The sequence below is a fragment of the Lepisosteus oculatus genome, chromosome 14 (assembly GCF_040954835.1).
Source record: "Lepisosteus oculatus isolate fLepOcu1 chromosome 14, fLepOcu1.hap2, whole genome shotgun sequence".
In the NCBI taxonomy this organism is placed as follows: domain Eukaryota; kingdom Metazoa; phylum Chordata; class Actinopteri; order Semionotiformes; family Lepisosteidae; genus Lepisosteus; species Lepisosteus oculatus.
Window position 1 is genome coordinate 20,902,997 of NC_090709.1, and position 19,315 is coordinate 20,922,311.

A 19,315-nucleotide genomic window follows, 5' to 3' on the forward strand; every position below is an offset into this window, starting at 1 on the left:
GTTATTCAAACTAGATCGTTTTCCACAGAGCTCATATGTCAAAGCACAGTAGCAGCTCTCCACAGCGATCCTCTATAGCGCCCTTTCTCCCGCAGCTCCGTCCTCATTGGAAGGAAGCAAGAGTGAAAGGCTGAAGTGAAATAGAGCGGGGACGAAGGCAGTGAAGAGAGAGAACGTGGGAAGAAGAGAAAAACGCAAGGGAAAAAAAGCAGCGTCGTAAAAGAGGTGACGGAGCTGTCCTCTCAATAAGAAGGGTGCCAGCGAGCAATGCTCTCGCTTATGGCCACACCCCCTTGAGCACGCCTGATCTCGTCTGATCTCAGAAGCTAAACGGGGATGGGCCTGGTTAGTACTTGGATGGGAGACCGCCTGGGAATACCAGGTGCTGTAAGCTCTTAAGCGCAGGAGGCGCCCTATCCCCGCTCGCTCGCTCATTCCCCTGTTCACACGTGCAGTGCGGCTTGTCCGTCTGTTTATTTGTCAGCTTTCGCGAGACACGGGTGCTTGCGTATTAGCGTGAGCGTTTTTTATTCTGATCAGGAACAGTTTTACAAGTCCGCAAAGGATCGAGGAAAGTTTTATCGCCAGCTGGAAAGAGACACAGCGCTTCGGCTGTGGAGACTTGTTCGGCTGGCGTTCGGAGAGTCGCGTTTTTCAGAATTGTATTGAGATCGTTTTCCACAGAGCTCAGATGTCAAAGCACAGCAGCAGCTCTCCACAGCGATCCTCTATAGCGCCCTTTCTCCCGCAGCTCCGTCCTCATTGGAAGGAAGCAAGAGTGAAAGGCTGAAGTGAAATAGAGCGGGGACGAAGGCAGTGAAGAGAGAGAACGTGGGAAGAAGAGAAAAACGCAAGGGAAAAAAAGCAGCGTCGTAAAAGAGGTGACGGAGCTGTCCTCTCAATAAGAAGGGTGCCAGCGAGCTTTGCTCTTGCTTATGGCCACACCCCCTTGAGCACGCCTGATCTCGTCTGATCTTGGAAGCTAAACAGGGATGGGCCTGGTTAGTACTTGGATGGGAGACCGCCTGGGAATACCAGGTGCTGTAAGCTTTTAAGCGCAGGAGGCGCCCTATCCCCGCTCGCTCGCTCATTCCCCTGTTCACACGTGCAGTGCGGCTTGTCCGTCTGTTTATTTGTCAGCTTTGGCGAGACACGGGTGCTTGTGTATTAGCGTGAGCGTTTTTTATTCTGATCAGGAACAGTTTTACAAGTCCGCAAAGGATCGAGGAAAGGTTTATCGCCAGCTGAAAAGAGACACAGCGCTTCGGCTGCGGAGACTTGTTCGGCTGGCGTTCGGAGAGTCGCGTTTTTCAGAATTGTATTGAGATCGTTTTCCACAGAGCTCAGATGTCAAAGCACAGCAGCAGCTCTCCACAGCGATCCTCTATAGCGCCCTTTATACCGTCCTCATTGGAAGGAAGCAAGAGTGAAAGGCTGAAGTGAAATAGAGCGGGGACGAAGGCAGTGAAGAGAGAGAACGTGGTAAGAAGAGAAAAACGCAAGGGAAAAAAAGCAGCGTCGTAAAAGAGGTGACGGAGCTGTCCTCTCAATAAGAAGGGTGCCAGCGAGCATTGCTCTCGCTTACGGCCACACCCCCTTGAGTGCAGTGCGGCTTGTCCGTCTGTTTATTTGTCAGCTTTGGCGAGACACGGGTGCTTGTGTATTAGCGTGAGCGTTTTTTATTCTGATCAGGAACAGTTTTACAAGTCCGCAAAGGATCGAGGAAAGGTTTATCGCCAGCTGAAAAGAGACACAGCGCTTCGGCTGCGGAGACTTGTTCGGCTGGCGTTCGGAGAGTCGCGTTTTTCAGAATTGTATTGAGATCGTTTTCCACAGAGCTGGCGTTCGGAGAGTCGCGTTTTTCAGAATTGTACTGAGATCGTTTTCCACAGAGCTCAGATGTCAAAGCACAGCAGCAGCTCTCCACAGCGATCCTCTATAGCGCCCTTTCTCCCGCTGCTCCGTCCTCATTGGAAGGAAGCAAGAGTGAAAGGCTGAAGTGAAATAGAGCGGGGACGAAGGCAGTGAAGAGAGAGAACGTGGGAAGAAGAGAAAAACGCAAGGGAAAAAAAGCAGCGTCGTAAAAGAGGTGACGGAGCTGTCCTCTCAATAAGAAGGGTGCCAGCGAGCCTTGCTCTCGCTTATGGCCACACCCCCTTGAGCACGCCTGATCTCGTCTGATCTCGGAAGCTAAACAGGGATGGGCCTGGTTAGTACTTGGATGGGAGACCGCCTGGGAATACCAGGTGCTGTAAGCTTTTAAGCGCAGGAGGCGCCCTATCCCCGCTCCCTCGCTCATTCCCCTGTTCACAGGTGCAGTGCGGCTTGTCCGTCTGTTTTTTTGTCAGCTTTGGCGAGACACGGGTGCTTGTGTATTAGCGTGAGCGTTTTTTATTCTGATCAGGAACAGTTTTACAAGTCCGCAAAGGATCGAGGAAAGGTTTATCGCCAGCCGAAAAGAGACACAGCGCTTCGTCTGCGGAGACTTGTTCGGCTGGCGTTCGGAGAGTCGCGTTTTTCAGAATTGTATTGAGATCGTTTTCCACAGAGCTCAGATGTCAAAGCACAGCAGCAGCTCTCCACAGCGAACCTCTATAGCGCCCTTTCTCCCGCTGCTCCGTCCTCATTGGAAGGAAGCAAGAGTGAAAGGCTGAAGTGAAATAGAGCGGGGACGAAGGCAGTGAAGAGAGAGAACGTGGGAAGAAGAGAAAAACGCAAGGGAAAAAAAGCAGCGTCGTAAAAGAGGTGACGGAGCTGTCCTCTCAATAAGAAGGGTGCCAGCGAGCCTTGCTCTCGCTTACGGCCACACCGCCTTGAGCACGCCTGATCTCGTCTGATCTCGGAAGCTAAACAGGGATGAGCCTGGTTAGTACTTGGATGGGAGACCGCCTGGGAATACCAGGTGCTGTAAGCTTTTAAGCGCAGGAGACGCCCTATCCCCGCTCGCTCGCTCATTCCCCTGTTCACACGTGCAGTGCGGCTTGTCCGTCTGTTTATTTGTCAGCTTTGGCGAGACACGGGTGCTTGTGTATTAGCGTGAGCGTTTTTTATTCTGATCAGGAACAGTTTTACAAGTCCGCAAAGGATCGAGGAAAGGTTTATCGCCAGCTGAAAAGAGACACAGCGCTTCGGCTGTGGAGACTTTATTAATAAGGCCCCTCAGTAGTTGAGATCTCTGTTATACCCATCTAGAAACATGCAATCAGCATGTTATTGCTGAAGCAATAGTCACAACATTATTCCACACCTGGGTGAGATGCGGGTTATGATGACAGTCATGCTTTCTACACCTTATACTGAGCTCAGAAATGGACCAAGCGGACATCTCACGAGCAGATCCCTCCGCGTATAAGAAAGGCAACTTGTCTCAGCAAAAATACCACGGATTCACATCCAAAATATGATAAAAAGGCAAAAACCCCACACTTGGAATGCAAACGTACCCTAAAAAGGAAACACGGTTTTAAAACGAACTTGATTTTCCCCTGGAGAAACCTTTTTATGGACACACATCGCATCTATTACACATGTAGAACTAAATATAAAGATAAAACTTTATCTATTTTATATTTTATATTTATCTATAAGAAGTCATGACATATCACACATGACGAAGTCTGGTCCAGAATAAACAGTTTATACTGACCCACCTTTATTTACCCTGGTCACTCACTTCTATTAACTGTTTAACTGGGTAACAAATTAATATTTGTTTCAATTTGGGATCTACACCTGGGAGCCCTGAAATGTTGGCCAGAGGGGAGAAGCTGATATTCAGATGTGAGAATATATTAAAAAAAAGGATCTGATGTTGTTTTTCACCTGTCTAATCAAAGCTTGTTCAAAAATTATCTGATTATAGGACACACGAGTTTATAATCATACTCATTCCACTTTTTAACCACGTATATATGCACAATATGAAACGTATATACACTAAATCTCACGTGTGACTCCCATAATATACATTTCTTTACGAAAATTAGGAACACTTACTACAATTATCAACCCCCCCATGACGAGGCAATATTTCATACCTTTGTTTCTTTGTGGGTTCAAAGTTCTGTCCTGTCGTTTCACACGTAATGTTTTGGTAGTTATCTCAATGTTCCTTTGCAATTATCTCCAAGATCATCATCAACTTTTTGTAAAACGCTATGCACAACTGATATTTAAAGAAAGTCCTGTACCAAAACGTCTTCGTTGGGAAAGACAACTTTTTTTTTCCTTACGTTAGTCGCTACACGGTTACTCAAAAAATCCATTCACCGCCTTTAAAAAAAAGTTTCGTTTTTTATTGTGGTTCACTGACATTTCTGTCACAATTCTGAGGGACCCCAAATAAAATTCACTTGCCGGTATAAAGACGCCGGCGAGGATAAGACAGGTATCAAGCCACCTGCGTATCTAGCGGACGTTTAAAATAAAAAAAATGGCGTGTAATGTTGCGAAGGGCTACTGTTTTTTTTATAGTTTGTCGATTGTAAGGGACGTGGGCCGCGACAGAAATACTGGACGGGGTGGGAAAAGCTTGATTGATGGTTTGTTGTACCGCAACGGTCACAATTGACTCACCAGCAAAGATGGCGCCGAGGCCACATCGACTCCCTCCCGCCCTGCCTCGCACCAAAGCTCGAGCTGCGGAGCGCGACGCCAAACCGCCGGTCCACGGGCGCGGGCGCCGGACATAGACGTCATAAACCCTTCCGAGGCGCAGGAATTATAGATCACGGTAGTTTCTTCTGGACCCGGGTTAGGGACAGTGTGCCCTCCGTGAGAGTCTTCTGAGGAAGCCAGTGTCTCATGGGTGTCCAGGCTTGGTACCATCTGTCCATCACAGGACACACAGACACACACACTCACTCACACACCCTGGACAGGACACCAGTCCATCACAGGACATACACACACCCTAGATAGGACACCAGTCCATCACAAGACACACACACACTCACACACCCTGGACAGGACACCAGTCCCTCACAGGACACACACACACAACCTGGATAGGACACCAGTCCCTCACAGGACACTCAGACACACACACTCACACAACCTGGACAGGAACCAGTCCATCACATGACAAACACACACACACTCACACACCCTGGACAGGACAGCACTCCATCACAGGACACACACACACCAGGGCCAGTTTTCCCAGAAGCCAATTAGCCCAAAAGCCTGTCTTTGGACCCGAAGAACACAGGGAGAACATGCAGACTCCACACAGACAGTCCCCACCCCCCCGGTCCAGACCCGAGCCCGGAGCCCCCCCGCGCTGAACCCCTCCGTACAGACGTCCGCACACAGCTCCGTTGTTCCCGATTCCCGAGGTGATCTGTTAAAAGAAGCCGGTGTGTTGCCTCCAGGTGACATTTCCTACTGGAGTCAACACGTGTTTAGAAAGCGCTATATAGTCCTTTCCTCCTCCTCTCTCTTCACTCCTCTGAGCTCACGGGGCTCCAGCGCCGCCCCCCGCTAGATTCCGCCGCTCTGTGACGTCAGGCGGCTCATTGTGACGCCCCCGTGATGTCGCCCCCGACGCGCTCACGGCTCGGCCGCGAAACAAAAATGGCCGACATTTTTCGCGGTTGTTTTTTTTTAGGTGGACATTTTATTTTTCCAACTCTCAGCGGCCAGCCGGGTGTCCCTGTACGACCCCGGTAGTCGCCACATCGGACAGGCAGAGGAAACGGGTCCAGGTGTTTCCGGCCCAAGCGTTACAAAAGCTGCACTTGAATTTAAAAACAAAATCACGTCGAAGGGCGCATTCAGCACCCCCACGTCCAACACGGGTTTCCGTTAGGTATGGTTCAGTGAAATTAGCACCCCCCCTACCCCCAAGTCAAAGAAAGACCAACCTCCACCCCCCTTTAGCGGCCAAGGGCGGAAATTTCGGGCCACGCCACGTCCAAAAAACACGGGTTCCCACCCCCCCGTCCTGCGGGGAAAAGAGACGGCATTTTCTTTTCCGAGCGCTGCGTGGGACCTCACGACCCCCCCCAAAAAAACGGGCTTCGGAGACGAGGAAAACCAGGCACGTCGACCTCTCTACAACACCACCCGGCCGTTTCTGTTTCAGACCGTGGTAAAAAAATAAATACAATTTCGCCCCTCACCGACCGCCGCGCAAAAAAACACAACTTCACGCTACAGAAACGGCCTGTGTGAGGGGGGGCACGGGAAAAAAATAAATCCTGCGTGTTTTCGGCAGAGTAAGCTCAGCGGGGAAACTCCCTGAATCTCGGGGTTGCTTCTTGAACCCCGAAAACGACCTTTTTTCTCTCTCTCATTTTCTTGGTGTCTGGGACGTTCACGAACTCCGCCGCGTCGGTGCGATTCCCAGCGGGACTTGAACATAACCCTCCCCCGTGGAGCCACAGTGCCCCCGTGTGGCCGAGAGGACCACCACCCGCAGGGCTGAGCTTTTACTGCCGTGTCCCGCTTTCACTCTGGCGATAAAGGAGGGAATCAAGGAGGAGAATTAATATTGTGATTCACCAGTCCATCACAGGACACACACACACACCCTGGACAGGACACCAGTCCTTCACAGGATACCAGTCCATCACAGTACACACACACACCCTGGACAGGACACCAGTCCATCACAGGACACACACACACTCACATACCCTGGCCAGGACAGCAGTCCATCACAGGACACACACACTCACACACCCTGGACAGGACAGCAGTCCATCACAGGACACACACACACTCACACACCCTGGACAGGACGGCAGTCCATCACAGGACACACACACTCACACACCCTGGACAGGACAGCAGTCCATCACAGGACACACACACACTCACACACCCTGGACAGGACACCAGTCCATCACAGGATGTTCAGTGCCTCTCTCTAATAAAGTAGAAACAAGACATTAAACTCCGTTCAAAGCGGGAGAAATCACCAGGACACCATACACCTTGCTCCGGACGATGGGAGAAGACCTGTACCTTCACGAGTCCGGGTTGTGAAAACTTCTTCTGGCAGTTCAAAACGTTTCGAAGGGACTACAGCGCTACCCTGTTTTCCATTTGTATCGTGTATTATTATACAGTCATAAGTATCTGTACTGATCACAGAGTCTCCCTCTCACTGCCAGAACTGAAGCCCAGTGCAGCACGAATAATAATAATAATAATTAATCCGTCTGGACTCTCCACTCAGAGCTCTTCCCAGGTCAGGGGGATCCAGTGGGGAGGAGAGCAGAGGGATGGAGCCAGTTCAGAGAGGGGGGTGATTAGGAGGCCATGATGGGTCAAGACCAGGGGGGGAATCAGGCCAGGACACTGGGGTAACACCCCTACTCTTCTCCAGAGACACCCCGGGATTGTTAACGAGCACAGAGAGTCAGGACCTTGGTTTGACGTCTCATCTGAAGGACGGCGCCTGTTTACAGTCCAGTGTCCCCCGTCACTATACTGGGGCATCAGGACCCACACAGACCGCAGGGTGAGAGCGCCCCCTGCTGGCCCCACTCACACCTCTCCCAGCAGCAACCTTAGGGGGGGGGGGGAGGGAAAAAACCAAAAGCTGAACAGATTTTTTTAAAAAAAAATTTATTGATGCTTAACAAAAGAACAAAAATTACAAGCTTCAGTCCAGACTGGGGTCTGGGGTCCCTCAGCTTCAGTCCAGTCCAGTCTGGGGCCCCTCAGCTCCAGTGCAGTCCAGACTGGGGTCCCTCAGCTTCGGTCCAGCACAGACTGGGGTCCCTCAGCTTCGGTCCAGCACAGACTGGGGTCCCTCAGCTTCAGTCCAGACTGGGGTCCCTCAGCTTCGGTCCAGCACAGTCTGGGGTCCCTCAGCTCCAGTCCAGTACAGTCTGGGGCCCCTCAGCTCCAGTCCAGTCCAGTCTGGTGTCTCTCAGCTCCGGTGCAGTCCAGTCTGGTGTCTCTCAGCTCCGGCCCAGTCCAGTCTGGTGTCCCTAGGCTCCAGTCCAGTCCAGTCTGGTGTCCTTCAGCTCCTGTCCAGTCCAGTCTGGGGCCCCTCAGCTTCAGTGCAGTCCAGTCTGGCGTCCCTCAGCTCCAGTCCAGTCCAGTCTAGTCCAGTCCAGATCTTAGCTGGCACAGAACCAGGAAAGGAACCTGGAAAGAATATTGTTATTGCAGGTGTGAGGGACACAGACACAGACGTCACCATGACATCAAACAGCAAGAGGAGACTCCTCCTTGAATCACAGACACGACCAAGCGGCGCCCCCCTGTCTGCTCACCTGCACCTCCTCTTCCTCTTCTTGTCCTTCCCGGCAGCCTGCTCCTCCTCTCCCTCGCTCTTCCTCTCCTGACCCACGGTCTCCGCCGCCTCCATCGGCTCGTCCTGATCATCTGTCTCCACCGACACACAGCTCAGGGAGTTTAAAAAGACGCACCAGCGATTCTGCAGCAGAGACAGGAGAGTCACGTTAAGAGTCGGACTGGACACTCCAGGACATGAACACTGCACTGAGAGAGAGAGAGGGGTTCATACAGACACACTGACTGGACACTCCAGTACATGAACACTGCACTGAGAGAGAGGGGTTCATACAGACACACTGACTGGACACTGACTGGACACTGGACAGGAGTAAAGAGAGGATCAGAGCATTACCCACCTTATTTTTCTTCTGTCTCACAGGAGGTGGTGATTGGACCTCCTCCAGCTGGAGTCTGAGGAGGGAGAGAGGGGGCAGGAGAGGGACAGCACAGGGAGAGAAAGAAAGAGACAGGTGAGTCAAGTGTCCCAAGAGTACAGAGACTCTGCTGAAATCACACTCGCAGTGAGTGACACTGACACTAACCAGCCTCAGGACAGCACTGCTAGAGCACCACAACCCAGACTCAACCACATCACAGCACAGATTAAACAGCAATATCTCACACACTGGGACACACACACACAAACACAACATAAACTGGAATGCTACAGAACCTTAAACAGACAATACACACTAGCTGAATATTTGACCAAAATTAAAAATAACAAACAGAAACAGACCCTGACGAATTACAGGCTCAGTGACCACAACCTGGCCATAGAAACTGGGCGACACAGGCAGACCTGGCTGCCCAGAGAGGACAGGCTGTGCTCCCACTGCCAGCGGGGAGAAATAGAGACAGAGGTGCACTTCCTACTGCACTGTGACAGATACTCTGGGATTAGAGAAACATTCTTCCCGAAATTCAGAAATCTAATCCCAGAGTTCCCACACCTGCCAGAATCACAACGGGTCCCAATCCTACTGGGAGAGGGAGGAGGGAACTCAGTTGATCTGGGAGCCCAGTATGTGATCTCCTGTCACAGCCTGAGGAACAGTGAGTCTGTCTCCCAATAATGCTCCAGCCACCTACAGTATATGTCAATATTTTATAATATGTCTTTGTTGTAAATGTCTGTAACATGTCTGCTTTACGCAGAGAGTGGCTGGGGTTGGATGTCAAGGCCTGACGATACCGCATTACGCAGAGAGTGGAGGGGTGGGATGTCAGGGCCTGACGACACTGCTTTATGCAGAGAATGGAGGGGTGGGTGTCAGGGCCATACGACACTTCTTTATTCAGAGAGTGGAGGGGGTGGGATGTCAGGGCTAGATGACACTGCTTTACACAGAGAGTGGAGAGGTGGGTGTCAAGGCTATACGACAGTGCTTTACACAGAGAGTGGTGGGGGTGGGATGTCAGGGCCATATGACACCGCTTTACACAGGGAGTGGCGGGGCTAGGATGTCAGGGCCATATGACACTGCTTTACACAGAGAGTGGTGGGGGTGGGATGTCAGGGCTTGACGACACTGCTTTATGCAGAGAGTGGAGGGGTGGGATGTCAGGGCTATACGACAGTGCTTTCGGCAGAGAGTGGTGGGGGTGTGATGTCAGGGCCATACGACACTTCTTTACGCAGGGAGTGGCAGGGGTGGGATGTCAGGGCCTGACGATGCTACTTTACACAGTTAGTGGTGGGGGTGGGATGTCAGGGCCATACGACACTTCTTTACGCAGAGAGTGGCAGGGCTTGACGACACTGCTTTATGCAAAAAATGGAGGGGTGGGTGTCAGGGCTATATGACAGTGCTTTCTGCAGAGAGTGGTGGGGGTGGGATATCAGTGCCTGACAACACAGCTTAATGCAGAGTGTTTAGGGGTGGGTGTCAGGGTTATACGGCAGTGCTTTACGCAGAGAGTGGTGGGGGTGTGATGTCAGGGCCATATGACAGTGCTTTACACAGAGAGTGGCGGGGGAGGGATGTCAGGGCTTGACAACACTGCTTTATGTAGAGAGTGGAGGGGAGGGTTTCAGGGCCATAAGACACTGCTTTATGCAGAGAGTGGAGGGATTGGTGTCAGGGCCATATGACACTACTTTACACAGAGAGTGGCGGGAGTGGGATGTCAGGCCCTGACGATACTACTTTACGTAGACAGTGGCGGGGGTGGGATGTCAGGGCCTGACGACACTGCTTTATTCAAAGAGTGGAGGGGTGGGTTTCAAAGCCTTCTTTGTTGACGACGACTGCGCCGCCTAGCAGATACAAATGGGTTGTACAACTTTGAACTAGCAAATGGAAGAGGGCTAAGCCCCCTCTCTTTTAGCCCAGGTTCGATCTGTCTCCCAGAATCACCAGGGCGCACGCACACACACACACCCGTGCCGTTGAAGTGTTCTGCTTCATTTCTAAGGGCAACTCAACATTCACTCCTACCCCGAGTGCAGAAAAGACAGCATCCACAGCAACAACAGCTCAGGTCTCTGCACAGGAGCTAAGCTGCCCCCATCTCCTCTGCTCTACTGCTCCTGCGGAGTGGAGTCCTGCCTGGAGCCGTGTTTGCAAGCGGCAGCTCCCCACGCTCTGTCTGTGCGTCGTGTCCAAGAGCTCCTGGGAGGAAGAGAGAGCCCTCCCACTCGGGGGCTTTTCCACGGTCTGTGTGAGGAGGGGCGGGTGTGTCCAGTAGCTTATCGAGCGGAAGCCTGGGGCGGCGGAGAGCTGTGATCGTGCAGACCTTGAGGTGTCACCTCTTTGTCTGCTTTCCAGCCCCCCCTCCACCCAAGCTCTGCTCCAGAGTAGCCCGGCAACCCCTCACACCTGCACGTGTCACAACCTAAGGTGTGGTCATGAGACACCCATGGGGTGTCGTTCTGTTCTTGCTAATTGTTTCCTGCCCATCGCAGGCAGGAATCCATGCGAGGAAGATGCGCTGGACAGAGCTCAGAGGGCGCAGCTGGGTGGCTTTCCTTCTGAGTGACGTTCCTGCAACACTCTCCCGCTACTCTTGGTGCGCTCATGCCGCAACCGAGGAAGGCTGGAGCAGGTGGCTGTGGGCTCTGCGCACCGCCGAAATAGCTCAGCTGGGAGAGTGTTAGACTGAATTTCTAAAGGTCCCTGGTTCGATCCCGGGTTTCGGCATTTTGTTTCATCGCGCCCTTTGTTCCTCTCTCCAGCCCACCCTGCCTAAAGTGACGCGTCCCTTTCTCAGCCCGAAACGCAAGCGAGACACCAGCAGCAGTCCCTGCAGGTTTCCGTACTGTAGCGGCTATCACGTTTGCCTAACATGCGAAAGGTCCCCGGTTCGAGACCGGGTGGAAACAGCCTCGTTTTGCATGCTCCTGTACTTCACAGAGGTCTTGAGCGACTGGTCATTTGTTCTCAATGTATTTCCGGTGCCTTCGTGCACTCTTGTACCAAACGCACGTTCCTTCTGTACGCGGAGCCGATCATTTGCAATTGGGCTGTGCCGACAGACCAGGACGAGCTCTGTCGGCTCAAAAGCAGCGCAGGACCTGCAAGAACAACAGAAAGATTAGCATCCAGCGGGGGCCTCTTAGTGAGCCCAAGATCTCATCAAGAATCGGCTCCAGCAACAGGGCTGGGCGCATTGTTCCATTCTCCGACCACTCTCGGTGTAAACAAGTCCCTCCTGGTCTCTGCTTGAATTGCACTTTCCTGTGTTTGCTTTGCATGGGCCAATGTGAAGAAGATCCTTTGTAAGTCATTGAAGAAAACCAAGAAGAGGTCGGAGTGGCCTCTGTCGTTCATCAACGATCCAGTCAGGCAGTACTCCTCTGCAAAGCGCCGTTCGTTCACATCGATTGGCTTTTTTTTGCCTTAATTCGTGCAAGTAGTAAAAGCAGACGCCCCTATTCTGCCGTGACCCGGATTGTTGCGGCCACAACACAAAGTACTGACCACTATACGATCACGGCGAGTTACCAAGTTACATGTGGCAGGGCGGAAAAGGCTGTGCTCTCTTTGTGTGACATAATTCGGAAAAGTCCTGACGTTGTATTTCAACTGAGCCCCAGTATACATCGACCCTTCGACACTCTGAGTGACAACTCTCTTGCGTGTTTTCTCATATTTATGTAGTTTGCTTGGTGGTGCAGTTGTCGTGCACAAAGAACGCTTTGAAAAGCGTCAAAAGCAAGTCATTCCAAGTTGGTCGTTTGTGTTTTCCGTTCAGACGCGAAATGCTGAAATGATCTCTTGGCTCCTCGGTTGTTATTTCTGCTACATAGAGGAATCACAGCACGCGTGTTTAAAGAAGACTGTGATATTTGGTGTGTCTTGGATTAGACGAGATTAAAGAGTGAGTAGTTTTGTTTTTATATTTCTGTGATGTTATGGGACCAATGAAGAATGTGGCATTCAGACTAATGTGGAGTATTTGTTTCCTTAGGGAAATTGCCACTGCCGTATACTGGGGCATTAGGACCCATATGGACCGCAGGGTGAGCGCCCAGCGACAGAAACCAGACTGTACCGTGTGTCGGGCTCAGCTGCGAGCAGGACATTGACTTCACTTAAATGATAAAACCCAAATGAACCAAACCTGTATAAATTAGTGGTGGAAAGGAGTCTTTTTATATAGCAAAAGGTCTCTGATCCTTTGGTAAGAACGAGGGGTATATAACCCATTGTCCTCAATATTAGAAATGAATCCTTGAGCACTGCTGTTGTACCAACGGTCCATAAAAGCCTAACATTACCCTTTCTTGCATAAATCGTAGAACATGCCGTCACATTTCAGTTGCACCTCAGTAGCAGTTTGATCTATTATCACCCTGCTCCCCACCTCATAACCTTTGCTCTTCTTATTCTGGTCTCCTAACTGTCCCCCAAGCCCATCTACACTGTGTGAGTGACAAGGCCTTCTCCTGTTATGCCCCCCAAGCTCTGGAACTCTCTCCCCAAGGATACCAGAGTCACCTTCCCTAAACTCCTTCAAATTCAGACTCAACACCTTCTGTAGAAGAGCCTTTACTGAACTGGTTCCATTCTTTACCCCTCTGCTTCTACTTTCCTTAGTACCACCATCCATGGTCTCCTGTCTATTGGAATTGTTTTATCCTGTGTATTCTAATTGTAATTATGTCAAGTACTTTGAGAAGCCACCTTTGGAACCATTATATAAAATAGTTTGTCCTAAAACCTTGAAGCTTTAATAGGGCAGTGCAGTAGGGCTAAAAATTGACAGTGTTAGTGGGCCATCATGATTTGTGCAAATTATAGGTAGTCACAAAGGAAGACTAGGATTCACTTGAAATCCATGACACGGGACACTGAAACAGTGGAGAGGCTTTGTGTAGTAAGTGTTCAAGCTCAATCTACACAGTCTGTGCTGCTGGTAGAGGTGGTTGTGAACACCTGTCTTCCCCATCAAGTGCTGGGATCTCCAGTCTCAATCCTAATACTCCTCATGACTGTCCAATACCACTGCTGTGAAACCAACGCCCATAAGACAAGACCTCCGAGATTCTAACTGCACCATTATTCACTGATGTTTGTGCACCAGTATTGTTCCTCTGCTAAGGAAGGGAAGGCCTACTTTACACCAAGCCCCTGTTGACAATTCCTTCCTTGTGTTTAGTTTTAGACAGTTTGTGCAGCCTAGAATAGGACACCAGATCTCACTCTTACTGGGCACTACAGTAGCAACTCACACTCCATAAGCACTACGCCTCTCGGAAATGGGAGGATTTCCAGTATATTGAACACCTCTGTCTCTCCCCCAGTAAAAAAAAGTCACAATGCCCTGCCCAAGGAATAATGCAGCCATCTTCCCCCAGTACAATGCTTTATTACTCCAGCCATTTTCAGTCCTCATTGGCAGCAATACAAGAAGCATTCTTGAAAGGGGAACCCCCCCCCCCCCACAAATACTTCCATTGATTAATGGGTCTCACTTCCCTTGAATTCCTCCATCCCATTCAAACCTATAAACCATAAAGAAACAAGGGCAAGCAGAAGGGTCTTTCACAGCTTTATTGAGGTGTTGCCATTACAAGGCAAGTGGAGGCAGGAGAGTCACAAGGGCCAGGCTGGAGCCTTCATTCAGGCACCTGGGGAGGAAGAAGGAGAACAATCCAGCTGCACTGCAGGACACCACCCCTACAGGAGCTCCTCCTGCCAGACCCTACCTGTCCACTGGCCAACATCTCCAAAGTCCTCTGCTCCCTCCACATCCTCACTGGTGCTCTCAGCATCTTCACTGGAGCTCTGAGGGTCTCCCTCCTCATCCTCATTCCAGTCAGCTCCCACATCCAGAGGACCCTCTACTGGTGCCACAGCCACCCGACTACTGGTCACCAGGCTCCTGGTACCTGTGGACAAGCAACACCCAGGATTGAGGGATCTGCTATACCCAGAGACCCACAGTCTACTCATCTACACAGTCCTTTTGTCCAGCACAGGATCATTCCTCAGTTGTCCAAGCAGTTGTCTCTTGGGCAGAGATGCATCCACAAGGGATAGAGAACCAGACCCACCTTCATTACAGCTGCCAGGACACCTGGACTCACAGCAGGCACAGACCTCATGGTCACCATACAGCTCCTCCCACCTGGAGGAGAGGAGGACAGGTGAGGCCTCCACCTGGCATGTCCCAGAGCACCCTCAGCAGGCTCCTTGCAGAAGTACCTCTTCACCTCCCTGTTGTAGGTGCAGGACTTGGTCCCTGGTGTTGCTTTAGCAGGAGCCACAGCCATGACACAGTGCATGTACAGCTCAGTCACTTCATGCTACAAGAGGGAAGGTTACAGCATTAAGGGATCAAGGCCAATAGAGGGACAGAGAAGGACCTTCTGCCATCAATGAAGGCAAGCTGGCAGCTCTAGGCACTACAGCTGTCACAGTCTGGTTCACATCTAGATCATGGACGTGAAAGCAGACCATGGATCAGTAGAGCAAGAAGGCTGAGCAGCCTTTGAGAGCAGTACCTTCCTGGACAGCTTTTTCTGGAAGAGGAAGGCATCAATTGTGAAGCGGAGCACATCCTTCTGCTTGGAGGGGACAAACCTGGACAGGCAGCCATCTGCCTTGCTGTCCACCATGCACCTGGGGACAAGGATGAACCCCTGCAGGCTCTTGGGGCTCCTGCCCACCTCTCCGCCCAGAAGGGGCCGTACCCCAAGTTGTCAATCACGGGGAAACGGGGCTGGGAATGCTGGTCCGGTTTCTCCGTTACGTAACACGAGTGGATGTACAGCCTCTGCTCCACTGTGGCAAAGTAGGCAGTGGCCTGGAAGTACATGGGCTGACCCAGGAAGTACTCATCCTTAGGAGAGAGCCGGACCCAATGGGCTGGAGAGAGAGAGAGAGAGAGGCAGCATTACACCTGCACACAGCACCCCCTGCAGGCAGGAGGAGCCACTCACTCAAGGAGCTTACAGTTGGTGGTGAGCAGCACAAAGCTGTGCTTGTTCTTCAGGTCCTTGAAGAAGGTCCTTCTCCTGGCCCACGTGGGGACATAGCCAACCTTGTAGGAGTAGTGGAACCTGCAGGACAGAGGGGATGAGGGGCATCTGGACACTTTCCCCAGCAGCTTCTCCGCAGCAGCAGAGCCCTGCCTACCTGTTGTAGGAGCACTTGACTGGCACAGAAGGGAATGAAGCGATACACAGGTGCACTGGAGGAGGGCGGGGCATAGCGGAGAGTGTTGGAGTACACCAGGCGGCCCTGGACAACCTGCAGGGTCACAGAGGAAGGGATATTCCCAGAAAAGGCAACCCCGACACTGGCCCTACTGCTCACATCGATACACTGCCTGTAGATGAAGACCCGCTTACCGATCGCTCGGTGCCGCACTCGTGAAGCCCGTAGATGAAGTAGAAGTAACTGCGTGTGGTTCGGCTGACGCTGCAGTTGCCCAAGGTCACCTCCGATGGCCGACAGCTGAAGCCGAACAGGAGCCGACTGACCCTCACGTACATCCTGCTGGAGTCGCACCACACAACCACTCTTCGGGTGCCCCCGATGGCCGGCCGAGCCGGCTGCCGCCCTCGCTGGGGAGGAAACAGGACGCTCTTGATGTAGGCGGGTAAGGGGCGGCTGCCGGCTTCATCTTCTCCTTGTCAAAGTAGGGCGAGTACGCGTCTCTGGATACGGGAAGGCTGCGGAAGTCGGGAGCTAAGGACCGCGAGTCGTTCTCGCTTGCAGACAGGTCTTCGGAGGGCGCATCTGCCAGGTTCAAGTCCTCTTACTGGGCTGCGTCTTCGAGAGCCGAGAGGTCGGCCTGGAGCGCCAATTCCCGAGAGTCCCAGCCAGCAGGCCCGGCGGAGATCAGTGCAGGGAGCCCGGCCCCTGCGCACAGGCACAGCACAAAGAGAAACGAGCGCATTGCCAAATTAACGTCCCGCTAAATTGCTACAGGAGTAAAATAAGTAAACCAATAAACTGTGTTGAAGCAAGAAAGCATAAAGTGTGAATGCGGTGAATAGGTTTTTATACTGGCAGGACCTGCTACCACACACCTGGTCACACTACCGCTCAATCAACACAATCAATTACACACAGAGACTCGGATTGTTCTCAGGGTCTAATTAGGACCTGATTCCAGTCTGAGGCGGGACTCCGTGAAGCCTCCTGAACACTTTCCCGTGTGTATCTGACCTCAGCGGAGGAGTTCCACGCAATTTCGACAGAATTAAATCACCCACACGTGTAAAATTTGCTCAGATTAATTTATTGTTCAATTAGTTTCTAATTTCCAAGGACAGTGTGTTAAACTCGCTGTCATACAGAGTACGGAACATGCGACACGTCCGTCCACACTTTCTTTTATCGAGGGGGCTGTTCTATCAACATGTACCAACAATAATTTTACTATTTTTCATGTGTAATTGCATGTCATATTAAAATGTGTAATACAAGCATTTCTTTGTTTTCCAGTAAAGAAATACTGATCAGCTTTTGACATGATCTGATAATAATTTGTCTGATTTTCCAGAGATTGCTTTTGCTTCGCAGCACTGAGAACCTACGGAAGCCCGTTTCCGCCAGGGAGTAAAAAAAAAACGCACTATGGTATCTCAGAATTGTGACTTAGAATCATAGAATTGCGACCTAAAAACTCAGAATTTTGACTTTATCTCTCACATTTGCGACTTCGACATAGCCCATATTTCATTGTCTGTCCTTTTGTTATTGTAACGGATTCGGGTTCTAGGGTTTGTCCCCTTGCCGCTCCCACCCTACTTCGTGCTTCACTGTATTGGCTCGAACCCAGGACTTGCCAGCTAGAACCCGAATCCGTTACAATAACAAAAGGACAGACAATGAAATATGGGCTATTTCGAAGTCGAAAATGTGAGAGATAAAGTCAAAATTCTGAGTTTTTAGGTCGCAATTCTGAGTTACTTAGTCGGAATTCTGTGATACATTACTATGTAGGACAAGTTAATGTAGAATCGTTACTATGTCTGTCTTTTGTTTGTATGTAAATGAATGTCTTTGACAACTTAATGTTAGTTTTTAATTTAGTTTTACGATGTAGGTCATGCGTTAACATATGCACGAGCATACGAAATGTCTCACTCCTGATTCAGCTCATGCTCCATAGGAGAGAAGAGATTCCTCCTGCTTCTCGTACAATCATATCAGAACAGAAGCCCGTGTCGCCCAGCTCTGATTCAAGAGCGACTCGCATCTTCAGCCCTTTTTTTATTCGTGATCCTAATTTTCTTTAGTTATGATCAATATTGAACTTTTTCTAAATAAAACGACAATAATCAAACATGCAGGCAGACTTTTGAAAAGTATTAGGAGCTGACAGGATGCCCCTTTGGAATAGTTGTCAGAAAATGTGAGAAAAGGAAAGGTACATAAGCTCTCACACACACCATTGGAGATTGGCATCTGATTGAAAAAAACAACTACCTGTCTCCCCAGCATTTAACGGTGCCGTTGTTTTGATTTTACATATTGTTAGCATTTTAATGAATTGTTAAATGATTGATACACAAATCGCTAAATAAGAAAACGTAAAAACCCTAGCTGTAAGCAATTGGCCATTCATATTCCTGAATTTTAAATCCCTGTGTTTTTCTGTATACGAATGCCTGGTGCAGCTAATTTGAAAGCAGAGTCTACCATTTACTGTATTGCAGAAGCGTATTGTTGCCACCAAGGAAAAAAAATCCTGAGTTTACAGGAGTAAAAGAGGAAACAAATGCAAACACCGTTTAGAAAAAACACACACGTCTCAGGCCTTAACCATGACAAGGATGGGATTTGAACCTAGACGAGCAGAGCACAATGGATTAGCAATCCAAAAAGTGACTCCTATTTAATTTTCTTTTCGCTTCCTCGATTTCTAGTACGCTCCTCAATCCTTACAACCGATAAACAAAACGACTTCATGTGCCACAGCATTCTGCTGCAGGTACTGTTTGCACCGTGTATTAGGCGAACCCGAATTAAATATTTCAAATATGTGAAGAATTTCATGAAAAAGATCACAGCCAATGTCAGCACATCGGAGCCTGTAGGCAGATTCAACAGAAGAAAACGATCTGAAGCCGCAATTCTTTCATAGAGTGTATTGTGACACTCTAACCACGTTGTTACTATTACTGCTACTTCTGCTGCCGTTGCTTTAAACTCTACTCAGCGGGCAAGTAAAGGTGTACAAGGAATAGACTACTTTGAGCCGTCCAAATTCCATTATGTGAATTTAAGCTTTTTTTTTTTATTAATAACAGCATTAGTAATACAATGCGTGCTCAGAAATGTTACTTATTAGCTTATGAAGCAATATTGTTTCGACAATTTGCGGTCTTCAAAACGTAAACGCTGAAGTTTTTATACTTCCTTGTAAGCAGATCACCTTTGATTTAGAAAAGGAAAACTTACTCCCCTGTTGCTTTCATTGCAATATCTGAATCGAGACCCAAGCGCTAAGAAAGCTGAAATACGCAGAATAAACCCGATTTTAATTTAGATACACATTTTCTAATGCAGCCTTCATTACAAGACAGTTTATTTCTCGAAAGCGTTATGTAAAAAATATATGGATGACAATATTTAAAAGATGAAGATTTTACTTT

At 50.0% G+C, this 19,315-nt stretch overlaps 1 protein-coding gene and 5 non-coding genes across 6 annotated transcripts; 5 read left to right on the forward strand and 1 right to left on the reverse strand.

Moving 5' to 3' along the window:
* Positions 1-275: 275 nt before the first annotated feature.
* Positions 276-394, forward strand: LOC138244853 (5S ribosomal RNA). The gene has a single exon (XR_011193468.1). It is a non-coding gene; the product is annotated as a 5S ribosomal RNA (ribosomal RNA).
* A 537-nt stretch (positions 395-931) lies between these two features.
* On the forward strand, positions 932-1,050 carry LOC138217249 (5S ribosomal RNA). The gene has a single exon (XR_011180961.1). It is a non-coding gene; the product is annotated as a 5S ribosomal RNA (ribosomal RNA).
* A 1,089-nt stretch (positions 1,051-2,139) lies between these two features.
* LOC138245176 (5S ribosomal RNA) lies at positions 2,140-2,258 on the forward strand. The gene has a single exon (XR_011193790.1). It is a non-coding gene; the product is annotated as a 5S ribosomal RNA (ribosomal RNA).
* A 537-nt stretch (positions 2,259-2,795) lies between these two features.
* On the forward strand, positions 2,796-2,914 carry LOC138216598 (5S ribosomal RNA). Its single transcript, XR_011180310.1, has one exon. It is a non-coding gene; the product is annotated as a 5S ribosomal RNA (ribosomal RNA).
* An 8,412-nt stretch (positions 2,915-11,326) lies between these two features.
* Positions 11,327-11,399, forward strand: trnaf-gaa (transfer RNA phenylalanine (anticodon GAA)). The gene has a single exon. It is a non-coding gene; the product is annotated as a tRNA-Phe (tRNA).
* A 3,169-nt stretch (positions 11,400-14,568) lies between these two features.
* On the reverse strand, positions 14,569-15,566 carry LOC138242524 (zona pellucida sperm-binding protein 3-like). The gene is made up of 5 exons (XM_069198058.1): positions 15,398-15,566; positions 15,209-15,326; positions 14,910-15,010; positions 14,755-14,832; positions 14,569-14,593 (listed from the first exon to the last, which is right to left on the reverse strand). The coding sequence occupies exons 1-5, from the start codon at positions 15,520-15,522 to the stop codon at positions 14,569-14,571; spliced, it is 447 nt and encodes a 148-aa protein (XP_069054159.1). The 5' UTR covers positions 15,523-15,566.
* Positions 15,567-19,315: the final 3,749 nt, after the last annotated feature.

Excerpts from the sequence above, each read along its gene's own strand:
- LOC138242524 (XM_069198058.1), bottom strand. The coding sequence starts at position 15,522 with ATGTACTTCCAGGCCACTGCCTACTTTGCCACAGTGGAGCAGAGGCTG. Across the intron at positions 15,011-15,208 it reads AGAAAAAGCTGTCCAGGAAG|CATGAAGTGACTGAGCTGTA; the intron begins GTACTGCTCTCA and ends TCCCTCTTGTAG. Across the intron at positions 14,594-14,754 it reads GGCAGCTGTAATGAAGGTGG|GTACCAGGAGCCTGGTGACC; the intron begins GTCTGGTTCTCT and ends GCTTGTCCACAG.